The sequence below is a fragment of the Peromyscus eremicus genome, chromosome 15 (genome assembly GCF_949786415.1).
Source record: "Peromyscus eremicus chromosome 15, PerEre_H2_v1, whole genome shotgun sequence".
NCBI lineage: Eukaryota > Metazoa > Chordata > Mammalia > Rodentia > Cricetidae > Peromyscus > Peromyscus eremicus.
In genome coordinates, this window is record NC_081431.1 from 30,778,192 (window position 1) to 30,804,281 (window position 26,090).

The window sequence follows — 26,090 nt, forward strand, 5'->3', positions numbered from 1 at the left end:
GGCTTTGGTACCTGAGTTGGAATTCAAGCTATCATATTAGGGAGGAGTAGCTGTTCTGTGCCAACATTAACTTTAGAATACTGCAATGTTACCCCACTCAAAAAATGGACAAATAATTGCCAAACTCCTTAATAACTAATAACACTAGAAAAAAATTCACCTTTTTTAGGGCCAAGGAGATAGGGAAGAAAACTCTTAACAGCCACTGGCTCAGCAAACACCAACTGGTTAAGCAAAAGAGGCACCAATCTTGAAGCTATTAATTCTTCTGACAAGCAGCTCACTCTGTCCAGCAGAAATCTGAGGACAGATGAAGAAGAGATGCTGTTGGCCTCCAGTCTGGTGATGTGTCCTCTGTTCTCTGCTAGATGTGCTAATCACCTGACTTGATGGTGTTCTGCTAGCCATGTGCTGCTTCTGTCTAACTGCTACTGGCTGTTTGCTCTTTTACTTTTGCTTGTTACATGCTTAGCGTTAATACATGGCCATCCTCCTTCTCTCCCACCCACTTGCTCAGTCTCCAGCTTTCTTGCAATTCTAAGTGCTCCACTGCCTACAGGTTCTTTCCTCAGCCTATAAACCTCCCAGCTTTATCTTTTACATCTTTCTTATCTCAGTGTCTCCTTCACTGGTCCATCAATGCTCTTACATCACCTTCTTACCTGCTGACTGAACCACTATATACTAACCAACACAAGCCTCATGTGACCTAAGTCTGCCTCTGAACAGAATGATCAGTAAAGAGAGCTCTAGCTATCCCATGGTTAGGTTACCTTCACTCCCTCCGTGGCTTCCAGGCAAGAAGTCCACTACCTACAATACTCTGCCTTGCTATTCGAGGGCCACCTCTTTCCTGTCCTTGTTTTGGAGTCTGCCCTCCAGCAGGATTCTAGTGCTTGCCATTTGCTACACCAATCACAGCGGGTCTTACCTTTGTGTGTTCACTCCTGTTGTTTTTCTAATGACCTCCCTCCCAGCAAAGCAAGACTTGCACTCATCTTTACATTTCAGTTACCAGTCTAGCTATGGCTGCATTACCAGTACAGTCCATCCCAGGCACAGTGGAAAATATGACATGTAGGAAAGCTTAATAACCACTGTGAAGGCAGAAGTCTGTCATCCCTGGATCACTGACATGCTCACGTAGGTTTAATTCAAGTTAGTGAAGTTTTTTTCTGAACTTACTTGAAAAATTCAGTTTTTTCATCTTCACTCTTTAATGTCAAGCTTCTCAAGAAATTCACAACTTCTAGAAAATCATTTCTAAATGCAATGCAATAAAATAAAATGGCAGGACAATAGATTAAAGGCATGTTAAGTACTGAAGCCATTATCTCAGACCATACCACCATTTTCAATGAAGAAACGTTCTCTGTGTCATACACCACACTCAAAGTAGCTTATGAGATAAATACAATGGGACAAACCTATAAGAGCCTAATATCTTAATAACTCCAAAAACACCTGCCAGAGGATATAAATGGAAATGCACATGCTAGTGTACTTTAGGCTTCAATAGCGACCATACTTTTCCAAATTTTTCACTGTAACAGGACACTGGTAAATGGATTATCCTTGAAGAAATGGGGTAACCATTTCAAAGAAGCTGCTGATTCCCAAGTTTCTCCTTTGGTGAAGTGAAAACACCTGGGAAATGGAATTTATGTAGGAGTCACAGGTATTTTCTTATTTTTCTGGGTTTTGTACTCAGGCAAGGTCAGTTTCTGAAGAGTCCACAGATAGTCCCAAACCTGTAAACTGTTCTGTTCCAGAGAGCATGGCTCACATCCTACCATATGGAAGCTACTGCATGGCAGTTAAGCACACAAGCTTGGCAGCCTACATGGCATGCACAGGTACCACTCTATTCCCATGTTAACACCTCCATGTGACCCTTGGATAACTCATCATTAGGGCACTGACTTCCATGACATCCTCTGTATAAAAATCCATGTGACTATTAACTGCGCCAAAATTTAATTTCCATTAGTCTGGTGTTGACCAGTAGCTTTAATGAAAACTATCTACTAACACATATTTTTCCATGGTGCATGAAGTAAAACACAGTGGAAAATACACAAGAAACTCAAACAACCACTTTGTACTACCTAAGCTATTTTTCTGCTTTTCTAGAATGTTTTGTATCACATGCTGTTTCAGGACGGTACCCAATGCTATAGCATACCAGCAAGATGTGCTCCAATGAGTTTTTCTGCAATTATGGTTTAATACTACATCTTTACATCTGTTTACATGTCTCACTGCAAATGGTAGCATATATGGTCTATAAATGTATGAGTATGTGTTCATAAACTTTAACTTCTTATAAGGGACAACTTGTATACTTGTCATGGACCCAAATGATAGAGTATCTACATTTATGTGTTCATCACACGTTTCTTCCTTTGATATTTCTAGGCTATGAAATTTGTCTCAGTTTCAATTTTCTAAACCTTAAAGATTCATGTCAAATCTAAGTGGATCTGTGCACTCCAACCCCATGTCATTCAAGAGTCAGCAGTCTCTTTCCACTCCTCTGCTGCAAAGCACAGGGACAAGTGTCTTGAATCGAATCGAGCTGCCTCAGCTGCCTCAATGACGGATGTTGGCCTGCTTCATCCTGTTGCCTCTGGCACATTTACTCCTCATGGAACAGTGCGATGTGTGAGTGTGGGTTGGAGTACTCTTTGATTTTTTTTTTTCTTCCCTCTATACTATTACACATTTCTTAAAGAACTTGTATTATACATAGTGGTAACAATTTACTACAATGAATTATCTTTGTAGAGATTTTTATATCATGAGAAATATAGTATTTCTAATCATCATCTACAAACACAAGAAAATACATGTTTATAATAATAATTGTTGTAAGATTTGTAAATGTAAATGTATACAATTATATTTTCAATTTAAGAAATAAATGGAGGGTGAACTGCTACACTGGAAAAGTTCAAAATATTTTCTCAGAAACATAAATGGCAACTCTACTCCTGATAACTATAGGCAGGCACGAATTCAATATCAACCCCAACATGTGCCTCTCCAGAGGTGGCTTGTCGTAGGGGCGCACAGCCATCTTTTGCTGTGCTTCCCTCCAAGCTCTCTAAGTACAAACACAGAAAGATATTTTGTTTACAAAACATCAGGTGAGCTCTGCTAATAAAGTTCACAGACATGGAACTACTGTGGGCACAAGGTCTGTGGTCACAGAAATGAAAAACATATAATTAAAATTAACCTTGAAAGTTCAATACCATCTGTGAACCCAGGAAAGTATTTATACTGTGCTCTGCCTTCCTTCTAACTGACTTCTCCATGTTCTGGAATAGAGGAAAGTCTACTGCCAGAAGTAACACAATGTGCCTCCCTCCCAACACATACCACTAATGCAGTGACAGCACACAGGGGAGGCCATGTTTTTATCTACTTTCTCAATTAACATACAACTGGAAACAACTTCACACAGATTCGTTGCTTTATAATCAAAATCTATATAATGAATCTGGATATAATTCCTTCATGACAACTAAGAATTCCTAAAACTTTCTGTGATAGGAACCTGAGAGGCAACCAATTTTTCTCTCTCTCCAGCACGTCACATGATGCCCTCACCTGAAGAAATCATGGGACAGTAAGGTGCTGAGCGCTGGCCGACACTTTGGCATGGGATTCAGCAGAGCTGAGTGCAAGGTCTGTAGGAAGCTGGAGAGAACATCCGCTGAAACTGAAATCCAGAGCTACAGTTAGTTCCAGTGCCTTCTCCCTCTTTCCGGGCCTCTCTAGCTGGAGTCTGATGAGAGCAAAAACCAACCTGTAAAAGCCCAAGCACACAAAGCCCCGGCTGTTGCTACATGACTTCTGTCGTGTAGGCCAGACTCCTGGGCAGCAGCACTGTCCTGCCGGCACGGTCAACACTGCCTCAGGTGCCTCCCTTCTACTGCCTCCCGTTTCCTGAATCCACCTCTGATCCAAAAAGATGTTTCAAAAGGGGGCAGGTTTGGAGGTCTTTCCTGGGTAGGTCCTTCTCAACAGAGCCGACTGAATGCCTATATTTTCAATTCTTCTACACATCTGCCACCATTATAGGCGCATGGGAGAGTAGTTAGTTCAAAAAAGAACAACAATGCCGTAGAGCCTTCGGCTTTAATTCTCTAACATTTAGGATCCTGGTAGAAGCTACATTGGCACTGCTGAAGTGTCAGCAGAGTGAGACAGGCCACGAGGATCTAATGTGGCACACACCTCAGTAACCTTCATGGGTGCAGAACTAATGTCCCAGAGTCCATCCCAGGAGAGTGACACAGGCTGCCAAGCATGCAATTAGAGAACACAGAAGGGAGCAGAGAGCTGTCTTTACATAGCCTGGGCTTTAAGAGGGCATGCAAGAAAAAATACTAAGTAAATTATAGTAGGAAAAAAGTAATGACGTTGGAAGAATAAAGAAAGTTTAAGCCTGGTTTTGGAATTAATTTAACGGCAACACTGGAGTCTTACTCTACTATTCAGGCTATTACATCTCAGTTACTAAGGGCATTTATTTCCACAAGATAACTCAATAATGAACTCAGAAGACAATCACACATGACGGGGACAGCCACTGTTCAAAGTGCTTCCTACTTAAAATTCCTTTTTATTATTCATACTTATAGAACCCCAAGCTTTCCCTCTTCCTGCTGCTCCTCTTTGTCCTATGTAAACTGTGGTAAGCAGCAGGTTCCCCACCATACTAAAGGTAGTCTTTGGATTTCCACAGAGCGGGTGGGGATGCCTTTCCTACTTAATCTGTGCATGCGGCAGTACAGCTCCAACTCACCCTGCTCATTCAAGATGGGGAGCAAGCTGTCCACCAAAGTTCCGAAGGAATAGGCATCCCGGGCATGTCCGTGGGACTCTGGAAGGGCTGCAAATTCTGGAGACTGAATGCAGTAAGACTATTAGAATGAGAGGATCTACTTTCTAAGCTGTCTCCAATGCTCTCCCATGTTCGCATTTATTATACTCATATCTAACTTCACGGTACCATACTCCACAGGCTTTAAGAACTGTTAGTACACTGTATGTGACAAATTGGTACAACTGCATGTCAATTAAAATAGTAGGTCTCTCTCAAAAATGGAAAAATTCTGAACTATTATGAAATAGTAGGTCTCTCTCAAATATGGAAAAACTTTGAAATATTAGTTGATGGAACTCATCAAAGATTTAAAAATATCATATATGAACAAAAAGAAAATGCTTATCTCTGGCTTTCTGAAATGTGTCTGACTACAACCCAGAGTAAAAAATACTAAATATCATCCAAGAGGTATACACACACAATGAAAACAAAAGTTCATAAAACAATCTTGTTTTCTTATAATCTGGCATGCCCAGTGATATTTTCAACTTTTTCAAAATGCTGATCAACTGACTTAAAATCCATAAATCATCAGTTTTAAAGACCCCTAGTCTACAAATAAAACAGATTTGGCTAACTCTAAGATTGCAAATTTAGGTCTCTTAAGCTTACAGTCGGGCTTTGCATTTCCCTTAGAACACATTAACAATGTCTCTGGAGGTTGGTGCTTAATTTAGGGCTTGTAAAATTGTGTAAGGGGCTCATCTCTCTAAATTTACTAGTAAATGGCCCTTTCCTTCCCATGATCTTAACTATCACTCTTCTGCATGCCATGGAGTTCCAGCTAGTGACTAGCTAGGAAAGGACAAGATCACTGCTTCCCCCATAATCACAGTCTCCAGGAAAGGACAGTGACTTATGAAATAAATACGATATTCTTGCCACACTGGGGCATTTCTATCTTTATACAAACAAAAACCATAAGCTGTGATATCCCTAACTGTGATAGTAAAATTAAGCTCGGGCATTTTCAAGGTCAGAAGCATCATGAGGCATCCATACTTTAGTAGAGAAAGGGCAGAGGAAATGGCAATGGGTTTTTGTTTTACACTCTGTTGCACAGCAGAGTCTGAGTTCGAGTTGCATAAAGGGGCCTTTACTCACCATCTCCTCAGGAGGAATAGATGCTGGGTCTCTTACTGACTGGATACTTCTGAGAAACTAGACAGAAATCAAGAAAAAGAACTCATAACGTATTTGGTAAATGAATCTTAGTTCAACCTAAAAAAGAAATAAGCAGTGGAAGCAGGAGCCATGAAACCTTTAAATCAATGCCACACATCCGATACACAAACTTAAAACCTTCCTGATTCAATGTGAATATGGCTCCAGCACAGCACGAGGCTTAGGAAGAATAAATGCCAGCTGCTCTTCTTCCCATCATGCTCTGGTGTCAGAAGAGCCTGGAACTACCCATTTCCCTCAGATACAGTAACTGAAAGGTGTTTCGGTGAGATGTGGCTCAAGCCTGTAGTGCCCACTAGTAAGGAAGCTGAAGCAGGAAGGTTACTTCAGCCTGTAAGTTCAAGACCAGCCTGGATAACATAGTGAGAGCCTGTTTAAAAAAAAAAAAAAAGAGCAAGCAAGCTACCAGTCAGCACATGACAAAAATTTACCACATATCACTAAATAATGGGAATTTTAAGTTTTGCTGTCACAAGACATAAAAGCTGAGGCTCCTATGGGCTGTACAGATAAAAACAACACCCAAAAATAGGCATACCTATTCAAAGATTATTTATGATAAGTTTACATATCCAAAATGCCATTTAAGGCATAAGGACTATGAAATGACACAATAGATCTCCTGCTCAAACCAGTGCTTACAACCTGGAGAGAAGCTAACACCTCTAATAGCTGAGTGCCATGAAGCCCACAGGAGCGATTAATTCTCTCGACAGGGAAGGCTTCAGAGATGGACTTAGGTTCGATCTAACGTGTTTCCATTTTCTAGGAGGCCAATGAGAAGGAAGAAGGTGGTCCAGCAGCAGAACCACATCAGAGAAGACAGGGAAGCAGCAGAGATGCTCGTGTAAGCAGCAGCTCAGGAGCATGGGACTGTGGGTGCTAAACAGAGCTGAGATAGGATGGACAGGTATTGTGAAGAGCTGTGTATGCCATGGCAAAGAATTTATGCTGTGGACTACATAGAAGAAAGTATGCAACGGAGACAGAAGTAATGAGAGAATATTTACAGAACTGGCAGCATCAGAACAGAGTGCCATTCATGAAGGTCTAAGTGTAGAAACAACCCAAGAAGACAGACTGAACCAACTCATCAAAGAGAGAGCAGTTAAGGGTGCTTCCTCGATCGAAGGCCAGTTCCCAGCACCCATTAAGGTGACTCACAACTGCTATAACTTCAGGTACAGGGGATCTGACAGCCTCTTCTGGCCTCCCTGGGCATGTGCACAGATGTAGAACGAACATGAACACACGCACACACCCTACCTTTTAAAAAAGAGCCAATACGCCGGGCGTTGGTAGCGTACACCTTTAATCCATTTTGGGAGGCAGAGCCAGGTGGATCTCTGTGAGTTCAAGGCCAGCCTAGACTACAGAGTGAGTTCCAGGAAAGGCGCAAAGCTACACAGAGAAACCCTGTCTCAAAAAACCAAAAAAAAAAAAAAAAAAAAGAGCCAATGCTTCCACAGAGACATTATGAAGGGAGTGGTTTTAGAAAAAGTGAGTCAGAAACAACATGCAAAAGGTGAAAAGAAACCAAACAGTGAGAAGAGCAGCTTGTCAACCAGGAGGGAAATGTACAGGAAGTACCATAGCAGCAACAACTCGGCTCACAATTCCATACAACACAGTGTTCTGACACTGAGCAACTGAGACAACATGCAGTGAGTACTCTGGCCTCCTAATAGACAGGTGCTATTCCAGGAGGAGATAGAAGGAGTACGTCACTCAACTGCTGGGACGGAAGAGACACATAAAGCTGACCTCAGCACTGAGCTAAGTCTAAGGAAGCACAAAGTACTTATAGGGAACAGAGAGGCGGGCAACTGGCTTCAACATTGAATAAACTGTTTACCTCTCCATCTTAGGCTCCTTACCTACTGAATGAGAAGGGACTACATGAACCTCAGAACTTCTTTGAGGAATAAACATTACAATTTTCTGAACATGAGCATAACAGAAAGTTCAAGTCTTCAAATCTAAAATCCTAACAGTGAAGGAGAGAGAGTGCCCAGGTAATAACCCCATCTCACGTCACCATCATATCCTCCGTGAGGAAGAGGGCTTCCAGTTCGCTCACCTCTGGTGTGGCCTGAGGAACTTTGCACACTGTTTCCATGCCTCCAAGCTTCCAGTGCCCATCTTCACTCACAAAAACAGATGATAAGCAGACATTGTTGTGTGTCAGATGTCCCTGGGAAAGAGACAAACGGAACAGGAAGAAGACTGACACCCCCCAAACCTGAAGGTTTTAAACAATTAAATACTAGTTACCACACACAGGTCAATGGGGTCTTTGGCACCTGCAGCCTGATGAATGGAGCTGGGCTTAAATGAACAAACCAGATACAGCTGAGGAGGGGAAGGCTCTGGCTAGCTCCCTGCCCGGCAGGAAGATCAGGAAGCCACGAAAGCCAGCGCACAGACGGCATCACTCCCATTCTTGGGATCAGGAGCCACACGTGTCCTTAAACATACACAAGTCTCCACGGCCTGGATCACTTGCTTCTGGTTCCTTAAACAGAGTGATGGCTCCTGCAGGTTCTGTCACTTCCCCCCAAAGTCTTTCTTGCCTATCGTCTGTCAGGAACCCGGACTGCTTCACCTGAAAGCTGGGCAGTCAGTACATTAACAAAATTCCACCAGAGGAGGAGGAAATGGAAAGACAAGGACCACCAGAAAAATTTCCACCCACCACAGAAGAATCAAGTTTAAAACTATAAAAAAAAAAAAAAAAAATAGTATAACTTCAGTGAAAATGAGGAAGGGAAAAATGAGAACAGGGCTTGAGTAGTTAAATTTCTTTTTCAAACCAGGAATCATTCGTTCCAGTACACAAAAAGTACACTAAATATTCTAGTCACATGGTCTAATGTGTATGCATTTTATACCGAAGACTCTAATATATAGTAAAGGAAGATTTTTAACAGAATGTATGATATGCTTCCATTGGGGAAAAATAAGAGACTAAACAGAATATTTGCTTGATACACACACACAATTTCTCTGGAATAAAGCACTGAGCACCACAGCTGCCTCTGGAGGACGATTCGATCCGAAGATGGGACCAAGGTTTAACTTGCCCTCTCATCCTGTTGCTTTCCTATTACTGATAAATTTTCTTCAACAAAAAAGACTCCTCCCCAATGAAGCAGTAAGAATTCTTGCTGCCATGTGAACCTCAACAGACTGAAATTCTAAGAAATTCTAAACTGCAAACGGCATTGGAAAGCCTGTCTCCCCCTGACAGAAACAGCTTTAGACACTAAGATGAGGCTGGTGCCGGGTGGAGCCTGTGTTACTGCTGTCCCATCTCTGCAGACTGCCAAAGACCTCACGCTTCAGAACGTAAACACCACAAACAGCAGCTCAGAACAGTGACAACAGACAGACATAAGGAAGCGCAGAACCAACATCCCAAGCAGACATCACTAGAAGCAAGCTTACTGGCTACACCACCTTCTTTAGAGGGCTATCTCTATTGAATAGATTCACACACCGAAACGGAAACACCATTTCTTCCTAAGAAACGGTTCGTTCTTTGAAATCTAAAGTGGAGTAGAACTTCTGGAAACCAACAGGAGCCTTGGTCTATAGCAACACTACTGGCAGACCTTTCTCTTATCCAATACTGACTGCAGCTCTATTTAGATAAAGACTTACCTAAAACAAGAGGAAGATAGTCAACTGAAAGAAAATTGTATAAACAACTGCTCAGGGACAGAGAACCAGTTGCTGATTCCACAAACTCTGTAGGATCTCTTGTTCTTTCCACTTTCTGTCTCAGTTTCTCTCTGTACCGGTCTCTCAGGACCACCACCCAGAGGGTCACTTCAGTCCCCATCAATCCTGTGAGGGAGACTGTCAAACCACTTACTCTGTCATGAAGGAAGATAAGAGCCAGCAATATGTCATAGATTCCAGCACAGACTTCTGCAGGAGACAGGGTTTCCAACGCCACTTCCAAAGGCTGCACTCTCTCAGTGACGAGATGAATGCCATCTGCTTCCACAGTACAAGATAAAAATCTTAGCAAGCAAGGGTGACGAAGGGTCTTTAAGTGCTTTAAAATACAAATAGAAGAGTTGATGAAGTTAATGACTCAAACCAGATTAATTAGTTTCACACGCACTGTAATAAAAGTCATGCTTTTATTGACGGTCCCTTCTACCTTCCCATGTTCCCCCAAATTTCAAGGACAAAAAAAGAATCTATAACTTGTTCTAACTTTATTCAACTTACCAATATTTAAGTACTACAGAGACTTCCTATTCCCTTTTAAGTCTCCCAAGCTCTTACGCCTTCCAACTATCATTGCCATGAGTTTGGAATGAAAGCCAGAAACGACCCAAGAACTCTGCAGGCATCCAGATTAGGGAGCAGTGAAAGCAACACCGAGGATGAAGCCGTCTCTCTTCTTAGGACAGCTACACATGAACAGCAGGCCTCAGCTGTGAAGCAGTGGAGTAAGGGACCAAGACTACACCCCAAATCTCAATCTTTCAGGCTAGAATCGGAAAGGAGCCTAGGAAGGGCAGAGTATGAGGACATTGTCCCAGAGGGCAGCGAGCTGAGGAAGGAAAGGCCTAATTTTCTGGGAAGCCACAAATCCTCAAACTCTGGAATCAGTAAGCAGGCATAGGGAAAGACCTAACCAGGAGGTCAAAGGTTCAAGGAAGGAAAGGAAGTTTGAACTGCTATTCCTGGGAATTTGAGGTCTGAACCTAAGGAAGATGAACTGCCTCCTAAATCAAGCCTGAAGAGAGCCTTGTTAGAGAAGTGGTGGCAGAATCGATAATCTCTGCCATACAACATTAAATATCCAAAGGGAATCCAAAGTCTAGTCAGCCTGAGAATGTGATCCAATTTTAATGGGAAATTCCTGGAAATTAAAAACTCAAAGTAAGCCGGGCGGTGGTGGCGCACGCCTTTAATCCCAGCACTCGGGAGGCAGAGCCAGGCGGATCTCTGTGAGTTCGAGGCCAGCCTGGTCTCCAAAGCGAGTTCCAGGAAAGGCACAAAGCTACACAAGAGAAACCCTGTCTCGAAAAACCAAAAAAAAAAAAAAAAAAAAAAAAACTCAAAGTATGGATTCATTAATTGTATGAGTATGACATGAAGCTATTAACCAATCCAAGGAATAGAACGTTTGTTTGTTTTAATGATCAGCACCAGAGGAACCTGTGTGATGATAACAAAAGGTCCAATGCAGGTAATGAAGTTCCCCAAAAGGGGAAATAGGGGCATAAAGAAAGCATAATTACTAAAAATACAAACTGGGCCCAAATCTCCAAAACACAAATTTAAGAACTTTAGTTAACACAGACTGGGATAAACATGTTAGGGTTAAAGGACATATGCCTTCTGGGGCCAGATTTTAAAAGTCCCTTAAATACATAAAACAGCTCATCCTGTCCTGAACATTTGCTGACCCAGTCACTGGGCTATATCTTCTTATTAAACATTTTATTTATTTATTTATTCTTAACTTTTTACCTATTTATCAAATATCAAATCCTTTTAAAATATTTCAACATTTTAAAAACTTTTATTATCTGAAAAGTGATTGCCATGCTTTTCTTCAGTTCCATGTCTCACCAACAAAAATGCCTCATATGTTGTATGTACACCTACATTTAACACATATAAAGTACAGAAAACAACATCCAGGCATGGTGGCACATGCTTTTAATCAGCACTCGGGAGGCCGCCTGGTCTACATAGTGAATCACAGGGCAGCCAGGGCTACACACTAAACACCAAAATATTCAAAGATAAGAATGAGTTAAGTAGCTAGTCCCACTTTCCCCTCAAACTACAATGAATTGTGATGGAGAAGCCTCTGGTTTCATGTTAAGAAACCCCAATATAAAATATCCCCCTTCCCTATCAGCTTCCTTAGCAGGCAGACAATATACATGAATGGATGACAAGTGTAAGTCCATTTTGCTTGAATTTGTTAAAATTACAGTGGTTCTTCCCTTTTTGGTTTTGAAAAACGAACTGAGATTGGAACTAGCACTCAGAGGCAGACGAGAGGAAAGCAACTGGAAACTTGAGTCCAAATAAGGAGGTTGACTGCTTGCTAACTGAGTGTTATGACAGCCACTACCGCTGGTTCTGTTCTGGCCGTATGAGCTCTGGATTTTCTATTCCTAGTACATACTTCATACGATGGAAATTTTAACTTGGCTCTGCTGGCTGAGTATGGTGGTACACTATAACCCAGCACTGTGGAGACAGAGACAGACAGGAGGGTCAGTGTATGGTGGTACACTATAACCCAGCACTGTGCAGACAGACAGACAGGGTCAGTGTATGGTGGTACACTATAACCCAGCACTGTGGGGACAGACAGACAGGAGGGTCAGTGTATGGTGGTACACTATAACCCAGCACTGTGGGGACAGACAGACAGACAGGAGGGTCAGTGTATGGTGGTACACTATAACCCAGCACTGTGCAGACAGAGAGACAGACAGGAGGGTCAGTGTATGGTGGTACACTATAACCCAGCACTGTGCAGACAGACAGACAGGGTCAGTGTATGGTGGTACACTATAACCCAGCACTGTGGAGACAGACAGACAGACAGGAGGGTCAGTGTATGGTGGTACACTATAACCCAGCACTGTGCAGACAGACAGACAGACAGGAGGGTCAGTGTATGGTGGTACACTATAACCCAGCACTGTGCAGACAGACAGACAGGAGGGTCAGTGTATGGTGGTACACTATAACCCAGCACTGTGGGGACAGACAGACAGGAGGGTCAGTGTATGGTGGTACACTATAACCCAGCACTGTGCAGACAGACAGACAGGAGGGTCAGTGTATGGTGGTACACTATAACCCAGCACTGTGGAGACAGACAGACAGACAGACAGGAGGGTCAGTGTATGGTGGTACACTATAACCCAGCACTGTGGAGACAGACAGACAGACAGGAGGGTCAGTGTATGGTGGTACACTATAACCCAGCACTGTGGGGACAGACAGACAGACAGGAGGGTCAGTGTATGGTGGTACACTATAACCCAGCACTGTGGAGACAGACAGACAGACAGGAGGGTCAGTGTATGGTGGTACACTATAACCCAGCACTGTGGAGACAGAGACAGACAGGAGGGTCAGTGTATGGTGGTACACTATAACCCAGCACTGTGGAGACAGACAGACAGACAGGAAGGTCAGTGTATGGTGGTACACTATAACCCAGCACTGTGCAGACAGACAGGAGGGTCAGTGTATGGTGGTACACTATAACCCAGCACTGTGGGGACAGACAGACAGACAGGAGGGTCAGTGTATGGTGGTACACTATAACCCAGCACTGTGGGGACAGACAGACAGACAGGAGGGTCAGTGTATGGTGGTACACTATAACCCAGCACTGTGGGGACAGACAGACAGGGTCAGTGTATGGTGGTACACTATAACCCAGCACTGTGCAGACAGACAGACAGGAGGGTCAGTGTATGGTGGTACACTATAACCCAGCACTGTGGGGACAGACAGACAGGAGGGTCAGTGTATGGTGGTACACTATAACCCAGCACTGTGGGGACAGACAGACAGGAGGGTCAGTGTATGGTGGTACACTATAACCCAGCACTGTGGGGACAGACAGACAGGAGGGTCAGTGTATGGTGGTACACTATAACCCAGCACTGTGGGGACAGACAGACAGGAGGGTCAGTGTATGGTGGTACACTATAACCCAGCACTGTGGGGACAGACAGACAGGAGGGTCAGTGTATGGTGGTACACTATAACCCAGCACTGTGGGGACAGACAGGAGGGTCAGTGTATGGTGGTACACTATAACCCAGCACTGTGGGGGCAGACAGACAGACAGGAGGGTCAGTGTATGGTGGTACACTATAACCCAGCACTGTGGGGACAGACAGGAGGGTCAGTCCAAGTTCAAGGCCAGTCTATTCCACAAAGTGACATCCAAGCCAGACTCTACCTCGATAAAAACAAACTAAAACAAACAAAAAGAAAAAGAACAAGGGAAACTAATTACTTCAAACAAACAAAAAAGGGAAGAACATTTTATCTAACTAGTAATCACAAGCTACTGACTTGAACTTGAGGACTTGCACTGAAAACAGTTCATGCAAAGAGAACACAGTAAAGACCCAAAGGAGCCAAAGCTCCTGCCAGCGGGTTGGTTAAATGAGTCTGGCTAATTGGAGAGAATTTCTTATATGTATATTTTAAACTATAATTTCCATATAAAATTATGTACCCTCCGTACCCTCCTTCATACTTCCAATTTTTTTTTTTTTTTTTTTGGTTTTTCGAGACAGGGTTTCTCTGTGTAGCTTTGCGCCTTTCCTGGGACTCACTTGGTAGTCCAGGCTGGCCTTGAACTCACAGAGATCCGCTTGGCTCTGCCTCCCGAGTGCTGGGATTAAAGGCGTGCGCCACCACCGCCCGGCCTAAAGCTTATTTTCATGTATTGCATATTAAAGATGTGTTTCCAGGCCAATACATAAAAACCTACCTCACTTTTACACCTAATACTTCCCTGAATCCAATTCAATTATTTATAGCCATAGCTGTTGTATCCACTGCTAGACTTTTGACCAGTGTATAAACTGTAGTACCATAAATACCCTTACACATGCATCTTTCTTATGTGGGGTTCCACTGCTATAAGATAGTCTCAGGAGACTATGTGGGTCAGACGGTATATTTGAATTTTAGTCGGGACTATTAAAGACTGTTGTTCTTTTTAATACTTAAGTTCTTTTGACTTTGTTTTTAAATTATTTTAAATAATTTTCAAACTGATGATGAAATATTTCACTTTTCTCTGTTCAAGACAAACTCTTGGTTCCACTTTTATGTCTGAAGGCTCTAGTTAATTTCCTCTCTTCTTTAACACTTTTTACATTTATTATTATGTACGCGCATGCGTGCGCGCACAGGTGCGGGCCATGGTGTGGATGGGGTCACAGGACAGTCTGCAGGAGTGGACTCTCTCCTCCAACCCTTTGGTCCTGGGTATTGAACTCAAGTCAGCAGCCATGGCAGTGAGTACCTCTCCCTGCTAACCCTGGGCCAGTCCTCCTTTGATCTTTGTGCACTGTTCTTTATTCTCCTGCTACTCAGGAAACACCTCATTCTGTGCTGGCAGGAAGATACAAAGTCACTCAGTGGTCACCTGACCCAGGTAAATTTCAGTTTTGCCTCCCCTCCCACGCATACCCAGAAAAAACTTTCAGAACTTCATAAAGTTGACTGACTATGTTCTCCTCTACAGAGTAAATGCAAGCATATACTCTTAGACAGAGGCCATCACTTAGGCTGGGACACCAATATAATAAAATAACCAAGATGGCCTGTTTCTTCTTCCTCAAAGATGTGCATCTAGGACAAAGATGCAGATACGCTGTTTTAAATACCGATGGTCTGAGAGTTGGATCACAAACTAGGAAACAAATGCAGACAAGGAACAAAGAAGAAAGACTTCTACTCTGGAGACTGTGGGCACCAGTGGAGCACTCAGGCTCAGATAATGGACAGGCAGGTGGAAGTGCTGACAGTAAGTTTGGGCAGACAGTAAGTGTGGGCATCTATTGGTTTGGGGTACACTCCACCAGGAAGAACATATGTACCTCAGGATGCCTAAGAGAACAACCGAAGAATAGCTCTGCAGGTATACTGGAATCCAGTGGACTCTGGGATCATTTCTATAAGCTTTGTGATTCCCATGAAGCCTACCTGCATTTGGACTGTAGCAGACCACAGTAACCAGACACATTCCTAGGATGTTCCATTTCTTACAGGCCATAGGCTAGAACTGAACTTTAATCCCAGTGAGAAGATTATGCTTTTAGTTACAGTTGATGAATTTATGATAAAATGTGGTTGGAGAGACATAGCTACTTTTTATATTGTTCTGTGACAAACCATATGGCTACATTTCTTCTTCCAGAGGCCAACAGCATAGTATGGTTGTGATTTTTAATTTCTAATGGTAGAGAAAGAATAGAATTATTCCCTAGAAATAGCTGAAGCTCTCAGAGGTAGGATCAAGAAACCACCATAGAGACAGGGGCTGCTAACTACAGTTGCTTTAGTACTTAGAAATCTAGGACATCCCTAAAGTTAACATGTTTTTTGTTTGTTTGTTTGTTTGTTTTTTTGGCTTTTCTAGACAGGGTTTCTCTGTGTAGCTTTGCGCCTTTCCTGGAACTCACTTGGTAGCCCAGGCTGGCCTCGAACTCACAGAGATCCGCCTGGCTCTGCCTCCCGAGTGCTGGGATTAAAGGCGTGCACCACCACCGCCCGGCTAAAGTTAACATGTTACATGCCATATACTTCTTCAGTACCATGACCAGTTCTTCAGACTCCAAGACTCCCTGATAATACCAACTCCTTAGCCTTTTGTTGTCGTCCCAACTTCTCACTGTAGGGCTGAAGAAACAAATGGGGACTGAAAGACCCTAGCCCTTCAGGCTTATACCCCCAAGCCTCAGGAAGAGAGAAATTTCAAGCACCAGGAAATGAGAAACTAAAAATCTAGTTCCAAGGGCCACCTGACTCAGCCACTACTCAATCACCCCTGTAACAATGTAACAATGTAAAAAGATTTCTGTTAAGAGATGTGCTCAACTGTGACTGGGATAGTTGCAGGTGTTCCAGGAAGGACCACTGTGACCTGTGTGTAAGCTCAACTCCCGTCCTGATACCCCCCTTGAGGTTTACATAACTGTACCCCCTCTGTGATCACCCTGTGATCAGACCATGTTCTTGTAAAATGAAATTGTATGGGAATTGTAATCTTATGGCTTTTGTGGGTTTTTCCTTTAAAAGCCCTTATGGGGCTGCTGTAAGATGCGACTCTTGCTCTTGGGAGTGGAGGGGCCCTTCTATATAGAAGCCTAATAAATCCTCCTGCTGTTGCATCAACTGGACTGGAGTCTGGGTTCTTGGGGCGCCCACTTGAGACCCTAAACTTTGGGGTCCAACAGGGACTACCTGCAAAGTCTCAGCCAGGGGAACTGAAGGGTGGGGGGAACTCTTTACCTAAGCTTTAAAATTCTTACAGCACAAAAATCTTCATCACCAAGAGAAGATCTTTGGGATTTTTTCTTATAAAAAATTTATGAGCTGTGTTATTTTTACTTCAGGGTCCATACACTACAAAAGGTAGTAATTAAAAACTCTTAATAGTCTTAAGAACAGGAAGAACTAGAAAGATTATAAGCATAGTGCCTCACTGGTTATAGTCACTCTAAGTTATAAAACACAACACACACACTCTAACAGATGAAAGTAAATGAAAATGTTAAATGCTAACTGCATGTAAGAGTAAAGTATGATGTCCCATCTTTTGCAAATCACAATAAGAATTATTAACAATATCTAGATGGGGTGGAAAAGAGACAAAAATGTGATTTTTACCCAGCATGTACCACTCCCAGAGCACGAGTGTGTGTACTGAGAAGATTGTTTCACATGTCCTTTTCCTTAGGAACCATTTAAGTGTCAATTTTGTGTTTAATCAAAGATATGACATCAAGTAACTAATTAGTGTGAGCAATGAAATATCAATATTACTAACATAACCTTTTATAGCCATCAAAGAAATAAACCATTTAAAGAGCTTGTGAAATGTTCTACATCTACTGACTTTTGAAAAAGAATTCTTAGTGATACAGACCATGATTCAAACAAAACAGCTATCAGTTCAAACTGAAAACTTCCCATTTCTACTACAGAAACACTGAAGAATTCATTCATGAACACAACTGTAGTATTCTCTCTAGAAACTCCTTGAAGATGCTCTGAATTAGAAAATATGCAAAAGTTAGTTATCCATGGAACTACCAGCACATGGCGCTGCTTTTCTTTAAGAAAACTGGTTATTTTACTGAATACTGTTCCAAGATGGGATCATTCTTTCTTTTTCTGTGGTATTTTTCCTTTTCTCTTTTACTTTTGTGTGTGTGTGTGTGTGTGTGTGTGTGTGTGTGTGTGCGCGCTGAGGCTAGGTCCGTATGTTAACCATGTCATGGGAGGACTACATGACTGAGCTGTACCACCAGCCTCAGCACCATGTCTTCTTACTGTCAACATCCCCTGACATCGAATCAATAGCAAACTGACTGCAATGATGCTCTCAACCAAGGGTGGCAGTGACCAGGGGCCAAAGGGACTTTCTTACTGGGGCAAAAATGGATGCCTCCAGAAGTCTACGACCCTGTAAGGTCTCTCCCCAAGAACCAAAGGCAGGGTAAACATTCTTTCTGTGGCATCTGATCTAACACACGAATTAAAAATGTTGGGACAAGGGCTGGAGAGAGGGCTCAGCAGTTATGAGCACTTGGCTGCTCTTGCAGAGGACCCAGGTGTGATTCCCAGAACTCACCTGACACCTAACCCTAACAGTTCCAAGGGACCTGATGCCCTCTTCTGACCTCCCTGGCTACCCAGTGAATGCACATGGTCCATAGACATACATGCAGGCAAATCGTTCATATACAAAAAATAAAAATAAAATATTTTGTAAAATGCTGTGACAGTACAGTGTTTCAGGGCAAGAAATATAATATAAAATTCCTAGATTGCTTTATTTTCAAGCACATCAACACACTAATTAAAATACCAATGAGCAGCATTTTTGTTAAACTAGATGAATCCCATCTCTTAGACTGGCCATATGAAATCAGCTGCCTACCTTTCTCATTAAAAGCATTGTGATAGAAACCATCACAGTGAGTCTGGTGAAGCTCTTTGGCTGTAGGGACGGTATGTTAGAGATGGAACAACTGTTTTTATGAAACACTGAGTAGTAAAGTACCACTGCTTGGGACCATATCTCCCTGGACCTTTATGAAGTTCATCTAAGAGGAAACCAGGACTTAGAAAGCCCTGTGAAGACAACCCATCACAGTACCTTGGCGGCTTTGTTAACCTTGTCTTCGTTCTCTCTCTTATATACGAATACTGAGGCACATTTCCCATCTTGCAGTATGGCGGGATAAACAGCAAGTCCAGAGGGCAAGGTAAATGGCGATTCTCTCAGTGTATAGCTCTTTAAAGCACTGTTCTCTGATCCCATCCCTCTTGCAGGGAGACAGTACTGCAGTTCCTCCTCAAATCAAACAGATCTAAAACAAGCAGAAAACAAGTTAAAACATTCTACATCTATCTGCAATATAAGCAGGCTGGCTTATCCGGCTTAGCCCCAAGTGTCCATTCAAACTTACTCATTCCTGCAGTGCTAACAACTGCATCTGATAATACAAACGGTCAATGAAAAGCAAGTTATCAGGAGAGCTTGTTAATTAACAACTAACAACGCCACAGAAAATGTGTGTTACCAAATAGTCACACGTACTTCCTTCCCAAACCCAATCACACACAAATTTCTATAAAGGCTTGTAAAACTTTTTATTAAAAATAAGTAGGTTTAGACAGTGGTGGTGGCTCACACCTTTAATCTCGATATTGGGAGGCAGAGTCAGGTGGATATCTGAGTTCAAGGCCAGCCAGGTCTACAAAGTCAGTTCTAGGACAGCCAGGGTTTCACAGAGAAACCCTGTCTCGAACCTCCCACCCCCACAAAAGTAGTGTTTATATAAATACAAACCTAATAATCATGACACAAATCTCTCAACTTAGATTTTCCTTCCTCATGGATGAAGAGCCACAGAATAATTTGTTATCTATGTAATGATGCTTAAAATACAAGCTTATCATAGAATTTAAAATGTGTACAGATGCACACATTACTATATGAGGAACAGAAAATGTACTAGGGCAAAAATCTACAGAGAATTAGTTTTTCAGAATTTCAGAATTTCTGTCTGTAGGTAAGAACTAATTTTGCTCTTTAGCAGATGCACTGAGCTCTTTCATACATACCTAGCAATTTATCTTTCTTAGGCTCAGGGATTATTGAGGAAGAGAGGGTTTATAAAAGCCAGAGGAACAGGAAGTTTGCTGTGAGATTGTATCTCCTAGAAAGTCAAAGAGAAGATACCATTCGGTCTCATTAACATGGCTGCCTAAATAAGACCCAAACAACAAGGACACCAATGGACATGCTAACACGAAAGAGTGAAAGCTCACACAACCTCAATGCTAGCCAAAGATCTACAGGCAACTGGGGAATGCTGAAAACCAGAGACACGTTCTTCCAAAGGGAAAGGTTCCCAACTGGTTATCCAATACCATGTGGTCAATCCTGAGATCATATATGTACAGGTAACATTGTATAGATTGAACAGGTTGTAGTTACATATTTGTTTATTTGTTACACATTGTAACAAATAAAGAAAGAGACAATGAATTTGAAAGAACAATGGGGAGGGGGATGATTGGGAAGGGTTGGAGAGAGGAAAGGGAAAGAGGGAAATGATATAATTAAGGTATAATTTCAAAATATAAAAATAAAAATAGAACAGAAGTGACACTAAGAACAATACTAAAATATCCAACAGCCTCAATTATAAGAAACACCCACTTTTTTTGTTTTTTTGAGACTGGGTTTCTCTGTGTAGCTTTGGTGCCTGTCCTGGATCTTGCTCTGTAGCCTAAGCTGGCCTCAAACTCACAGAGATCTGCCTGGCTCTGCCTCCCGAGTGCTGGGATTGAAGGTGTGCTCCACCACTGCCCGACTAAGAAACACCCACTTTTTAAAACAGTTCATTCGGGGTAATGGAGAAATGCAACTCTACTCATCTGGGAATGCAGTAGTGCCTGCTCAGAGAGGGCCTTCCTCCTGCTTCCTGGCCACAGTTAATGACTTGTTTCAGGTCAAAGAGCAGTCAACTCAGTCAACTCACAGACTACCTTCAGTATCCGGAACTGGCACGGAGGGGCAGACCACTGTCTCCTCCATGAATTTGAACTAGGCAAGGCTTTTCTCTATCACTAGTAGCACATCTGAAGCTGGGGGCACCAGGAGGTGGAGCTGGCACTATGGTAAATGAAGGCCACGTGGGAGCAAAAACTTAGTGGGCACCAGGAAGTCAGCGGTCAGTGGGATAACACGCTCAGGCTAGGGGAATGGCTTTTTTATAGAAGCATACCAGCATCCCCACCTCAGACCTGTCTCAGGCCTGGAGGATGGGCAGCTAGTTTCTAATGCAGTATTTTCACTGACTAACCCTCTTAGAGTGTGCAGCTTTCCTGACTGGCTGGAATGGGCCCACATTCTTTGAAACCAACTGACATTTCTACTCTAAGCCCTGCTTAAAACACCAGTGAGACCATAAGCATCAGTTAAGGAAGGGTTACTATGAAAAGTATGTGAAGCTGGCCTGCATTCTTGGTTCACTACAAAATAAAACTTTTCAGTATCAACAAACAATAAAGGAAAAACAGAACAAGGAACTACAAGCAGATGAGTATCTTCCTGGCAGGAAATCATACTACTGAGTTTCATCGTTAGTCCTGAAGAGATACTGTGCTCACCAAGATTCATGAGCTCTGCTATTGGAGGCAAGGACAATAGACATTTAATTTACTCATTTCCAATAGTAAAACAGGTCCTTGTTGGAATACTGGGCCTCAGAATATCTATTAACCTTTAATTCAATATTATAAATACAAACAGATGATAACTAATAACTTCAGATTTACAAAAATATTAGATATAAAACTGGTCATTTCTCACAGCAGTGTACTGCCTAGGACCCTAAGAAAAATCACTTTTAAAAAGGGATGACTCAATTTCTATTGAAGAGAATGGAATGCCTTGTACTTCTGTTGTTTTGAAAGATTGGCAATGCTGAGATATGTCTGCTGACACCATCTAATGTGAGGCCGATGGAAGAGCAGAGTTTATGCCCAATGCAGCAGGGAAGAGGTACTGATGATTGGGTCTGAGAACACCCTAAAGTGGTCACTGATTCTTCCCACAACTGTAGGTAAGAGGCAGGGCGCTGTTGATATAAACAGTGCTTTTAAAACCGAGAACTGAACTGAAAGGAACTTACTGACGTGCAAGACATAAATAACACTCCGAGCTCCAAATACTCTTCCTTGTTTGAGGAGTAAGGAGGAAAATGTGAAATAGTGCCAGGTAGATTTGAAATGGAAAGTCACACTAAGGTAGAAAAGGATATTCCAATATAGCACAGACATTTTAGAGAATACACTTCTACTTTCTATAATGAAACGTTGAGTTGACAGTCTCCTCCGATGTGAATATACACCATAGCTGTCTTAAAAAAAAAAAAAATTGTTTACCTATTTTCCTCCAACCTTTTTCTTTCTTTGGCTTCAGGTGAAGCTTCAGAAGAGACCACCTGTAGTTAGGAAGCACCCTTGCCTAGGTCACTGGACAACTTCTGGACTCAACCATAAAACCTGTGTCCTCGAGAGAAATATGTCCCTGTTGGTTCTTCTCCCAACAATCAGTAGAGATTCTCTCGGCTCTAGCTCCCTTAACTTCAAGGTGCCAAAGCTTATGACTTGCCCCAAGAGTCCTAAGGGTATGCCTTATTCGCTGGCACTTAGCTACTGGGTGATACACCTTACCAGCACCCCTGGGCTTTGGTGTGTTTCAGCCATGTATGTTCCCGGTCAAGAACTCAAAGCCAGTGCTCGCTGACAAGCAAAACATCATGTAGTCTCCGTGGATTAAAAGTACTCCGTCTGACCTCAGCTCAGGATACACACCAATCCCTCAAACCAGCGGTCACTGTGATCCCAAAAGTCAGCAAAAAACGACTTTGGGAGATCATGTGTTATCTTTATTCCACGCAGGAAGCCGCTGGGGGCCTGGCGCTGTCTGGGACCCTGCACCGCGCGACCTTCCCGCTAGACTCCAGGCCTCGGCCGTGACGGCTGGGGTCCCCCGAGAAGCCCGAGAGAGGCAGGGGGCACCCCGATCAAACCGGAGCCGCGCTCAACGGGCCGCCCCAGCTCTCCCCGCCAGCGGCGACCCCGCTCCCGCCCTGCCCCGCCGCCCCGGCCGCTCGGCTCCCGGTTACCTGCGGGCGGCGGGAGCAGGCTGGCAGCTGGCTCCGACTCGCAGGCCTAGGCCCCTCCACCCACAGCCTCCCGAGGACCGGGCTCAGACCGCACGAGAAGGGCCCGGAAACGGGTCAACAGACCGGCCTTCAGTTCCTCCGACGCCACCACCGAGGTGCGCGAACCCGGAACCGAGCTAGAGCGGCCGCCCAGGTGATGCTCCGGTCCGGGGCATCTTTAGGTGTGGGCGCCCGGGAAGCCCGTGCCTCTCGCCTGCTCCCAGCAGCCTACTCTGGCTGCAAAGAAACCTATCTGCGTGTGCGTTTTAGCTCCACCGCACCGGTGTCCTAGTTTTAATGTTTGGGTTTTTAGCCGGTCGGTTTTGAGTTCATTTCCGCCCGAATCCAAAATGGCCACCTCTGGCTTCAGACAAGTACGGTAGTAAAGGGGCGGGCAAAAGGAGAGGAGTTTGGGGCTGAGCCAGAACTTTTCCCAGTAGTGACTCTCCGCATCCCCGCCACCCTGATTGGCCACGCTACCTGGGGAGATTTTTTTTTTAATGTATGTATGTATGTATGTATGTATGTATGTATGTATGTATGTATGTATGTGCTTATTTATTTATTTATTTATTTATTTTATTTTTTGAAATGACCAAGATTGGCCACGCTACCTGGGGAGATTGATTTTATTTATTTATTTATTTATTTATTTATTTATTTATTTATTTATTTATTTATTTATTTATCTTTTTTTGTTTTTTGTGTTTTTTTTGTTTTTCGAGACAGGGTTTCTCTGTGTAGCTTTGCGCCTTTCCTGGAACTCACTTGGTAGTCCAGGCTGGCCTCGAACTCACAGAGATCCGCCTGGCTCTGCCCCCCAAGTGCTGGGATTAAAGGCGTGCGCCACCACCGCCCGGCTATTTTCCTTTTTGAAAGGACCAAGCAGATGCCATAACAGGCTGCTCAGTCTTTTCTCAGCGATCAGGCCTCAATTTCAGTTTCCTGACACTGAGCAAGCAGCCTCTGGGAGGGCTGTAAACAAAAGACATAGTCCTTGGAGTAGCTCCCTTTCCGCACATACTCTGACTGCTCAAAGTTCAGCCAGATGTTTTCTGTCTGGGACCCCTCACCAACTTAGAGTTATGTGCATGAGTCAAAGACAGAGCCTGGACCACTGAGCCAGCCCCCACAGTCAGTACGTGCTTGACCAGCCAGCCCCCATGGCGGCTCAAGGACAAAGCCTGGGACTTGTGCTGGACTGCCCCCCAAATGGTAATAGTAACCCCCAACCAGTAAATTCAAAGGTTACATACCCTCACCCAATTAAAAGAGAACAGAGATAAAAATAAACCAATCCGAGTTGAACCCGTGCAAACCCCCCCCCCCAACACCTCTGAAGGGCTTGTGGTTTTTGCCTTTAAATAGCTAGCTACACAAAGAAAGAGCAACTCCTCCCTGCCTCACTGTATTGGGTGTAGAAATGAGTTCCCTGTCTAGACTTGTATCTACAGAATAAACCTTGCTGTTGCATTCTGGACATCCAAGGTCTTCGGTGGTCTCTTTGGGGTCACGATCTGGGCATAACACTTTTAATTGGAACTACTTAAGTTGTCAAAATCATGGTGACTCAGGCTTAAGACCTAAGGTTTCAGATGAAAAGCCTGGAATCAATCCAGCGGAAAAGCAAAATTAGAAGGAATATTACTCCTCGAGACCGAAGAAGAGGGAAGGGACGGGAGGAAAGAAGAGGGGAAGGAATAGGAGGAGGAGAGAAGAGAGGAGGAGGAGGAGGAAAAGGTGACAATACACACTGTAGTGTTAGTAGCTCCGACATCCACTGACGTTCTCGATCTCCTCGCTTGTTCAACCTTCCGTATAACAGCCTCAGATCAAATGACCACCCCAAACTGCGTGTGGGTGGTCGTAGGTTCTGGCCAATGAGACATAGCAGAACTGTGTAGATGCTAAAGGCGGAAGGTCAGGGCATCATATAAAGCCTCTGCCTACCTGGTAAAGAATGTGGACAGGAATGAAGTAATAGCAGTTACCAAGGGCTGTAAAGCAAGTCGGCACACTGAGACTGGTGAGTTGAAAGACAGAACAGGATTCTCTTGATCAATTTGTTTTGTTCCTTTTTCCTGAAGGAGTAGAATTGAGTCACTTCACCCAGCACGTGAAATCTGCCATCAACACAGTCACTGTCCTGACTCACCCTCTATGCAGCATCCCTAGCCCCGAGTTCTTGCTGGCATTCTCATCCATTCTTTGATCATTAATCCAAGTCCAGTTGCGGATGGGATCTTGGATAGCCTGTATCCTGTTTTCCCAAACACGACGGATGGGCACCTACTCCTCCAAAATTAACAGTAAAAGAAATTTTCCTGCTGAATGAATACGAGGACTGAAAGAGACACACTCAACACTTTCCCTCCCCACTAGTTATCTACTCACTTAACTGTCCCTGATGTCACTCAGGTCCCTAAATAAATCACCTCTTAAATCTCTGGATTAAGATTCCAGATATTTTGAGGCCACCAGTTAACTTGTACATTCCCCCCTAATAGGAATGCCGATCATTATGTTCAGTGGACATTTGACTCTGTAGGAAAAGAGAACAGTATTGTACGGGCACACACAGATTCAGCTATCCTAACTGGACTTGGGTGACAAAGCTTTGTTAGTGTGTGGATGACAGAGGACAACCTCAGGTGATATTCCTCAGTAGGACCTTAGACATGTTCTGGAGACAGGCTCTTTCAGTGGCTTGCAACTCACTGATTAAGCTAAGCTCTCTGTCTAGGGAACTCAGGGATCCACCTGTCTTTGCCTCCCTAGTGCTGGGATTACAGGCTCCTACCAACACTCTGCAGTTTTAAACATAGGTTCTAGGGATCAGACTCAGGTTCTAAGGACTTTACTGATTGTACTATTTTCCTAGTGCCCCCACTCCCCACAAAATTATAGAGTATCTGCATATGAGTGTGGGTTGAAATTTTAAAACTGTGTGTAGATTTTGGGCTCATAGGGTTCTTATACTCTAAAGGAAGGCTGATGGTTGG

The 26,090-nt window shown here is 43.4% G+C and overlaps 1 protein-coding gene across 1 annotated transcript in view; it reads right to left on the reverse strand.

Annotated features, from left to right (window-relative positions):
• Positions 1 to 23,413, reverse strand: part of Scyl3 (SCY1 like pseudokinase 3) — a 31,222-nt gene extending 7,809 nt beyond the window's left edge. Inside the window, exons 1-9 of the mRNA XM_059280595.1 lie at positions 23,050 to 23,413; positions 19,002 to 19,215; positions 9,963 to 10,148; positions 8,166 to 8,279; positions 6,005 to 6,061; positions 4,817 to 4,919; positions 3,616 to 3,727; positions 1,186 to 1,263; positions 161 to 300 (exon numbers count right to left, since the gene is read on the reverse strand). Coding sequence (XP_059136578.1) covers positions 161 to 300; positions 1,186 to 1,263; positions 3,616 to 3,727; positions 4,817 to 4,919; positions 6,005 to 6,061; positions 8,166 to 8,279; positions 9,963 to 10,148; positions 19,002 to 19,166 — 955 coding nt within the window. The 5' untranslated portion in view covers positions 19,167 to 19,215; positions 23,050 to 23,413. The remainder of the gene's footprint in view (positions 1 to 160; positions 301 to 1,185; positions 1,264 to 3,615; positions 3,728 to 4,816; positions 4,920 to 6,004; positions 6,062 to 8,165; positions 8,280 to 9,962; positions 10,149 to 19,001; positions 19,216 to 23,049) is intronic.
• Positions 23,414 to 26,090: the final 2,677 nt, after the last annotated feature.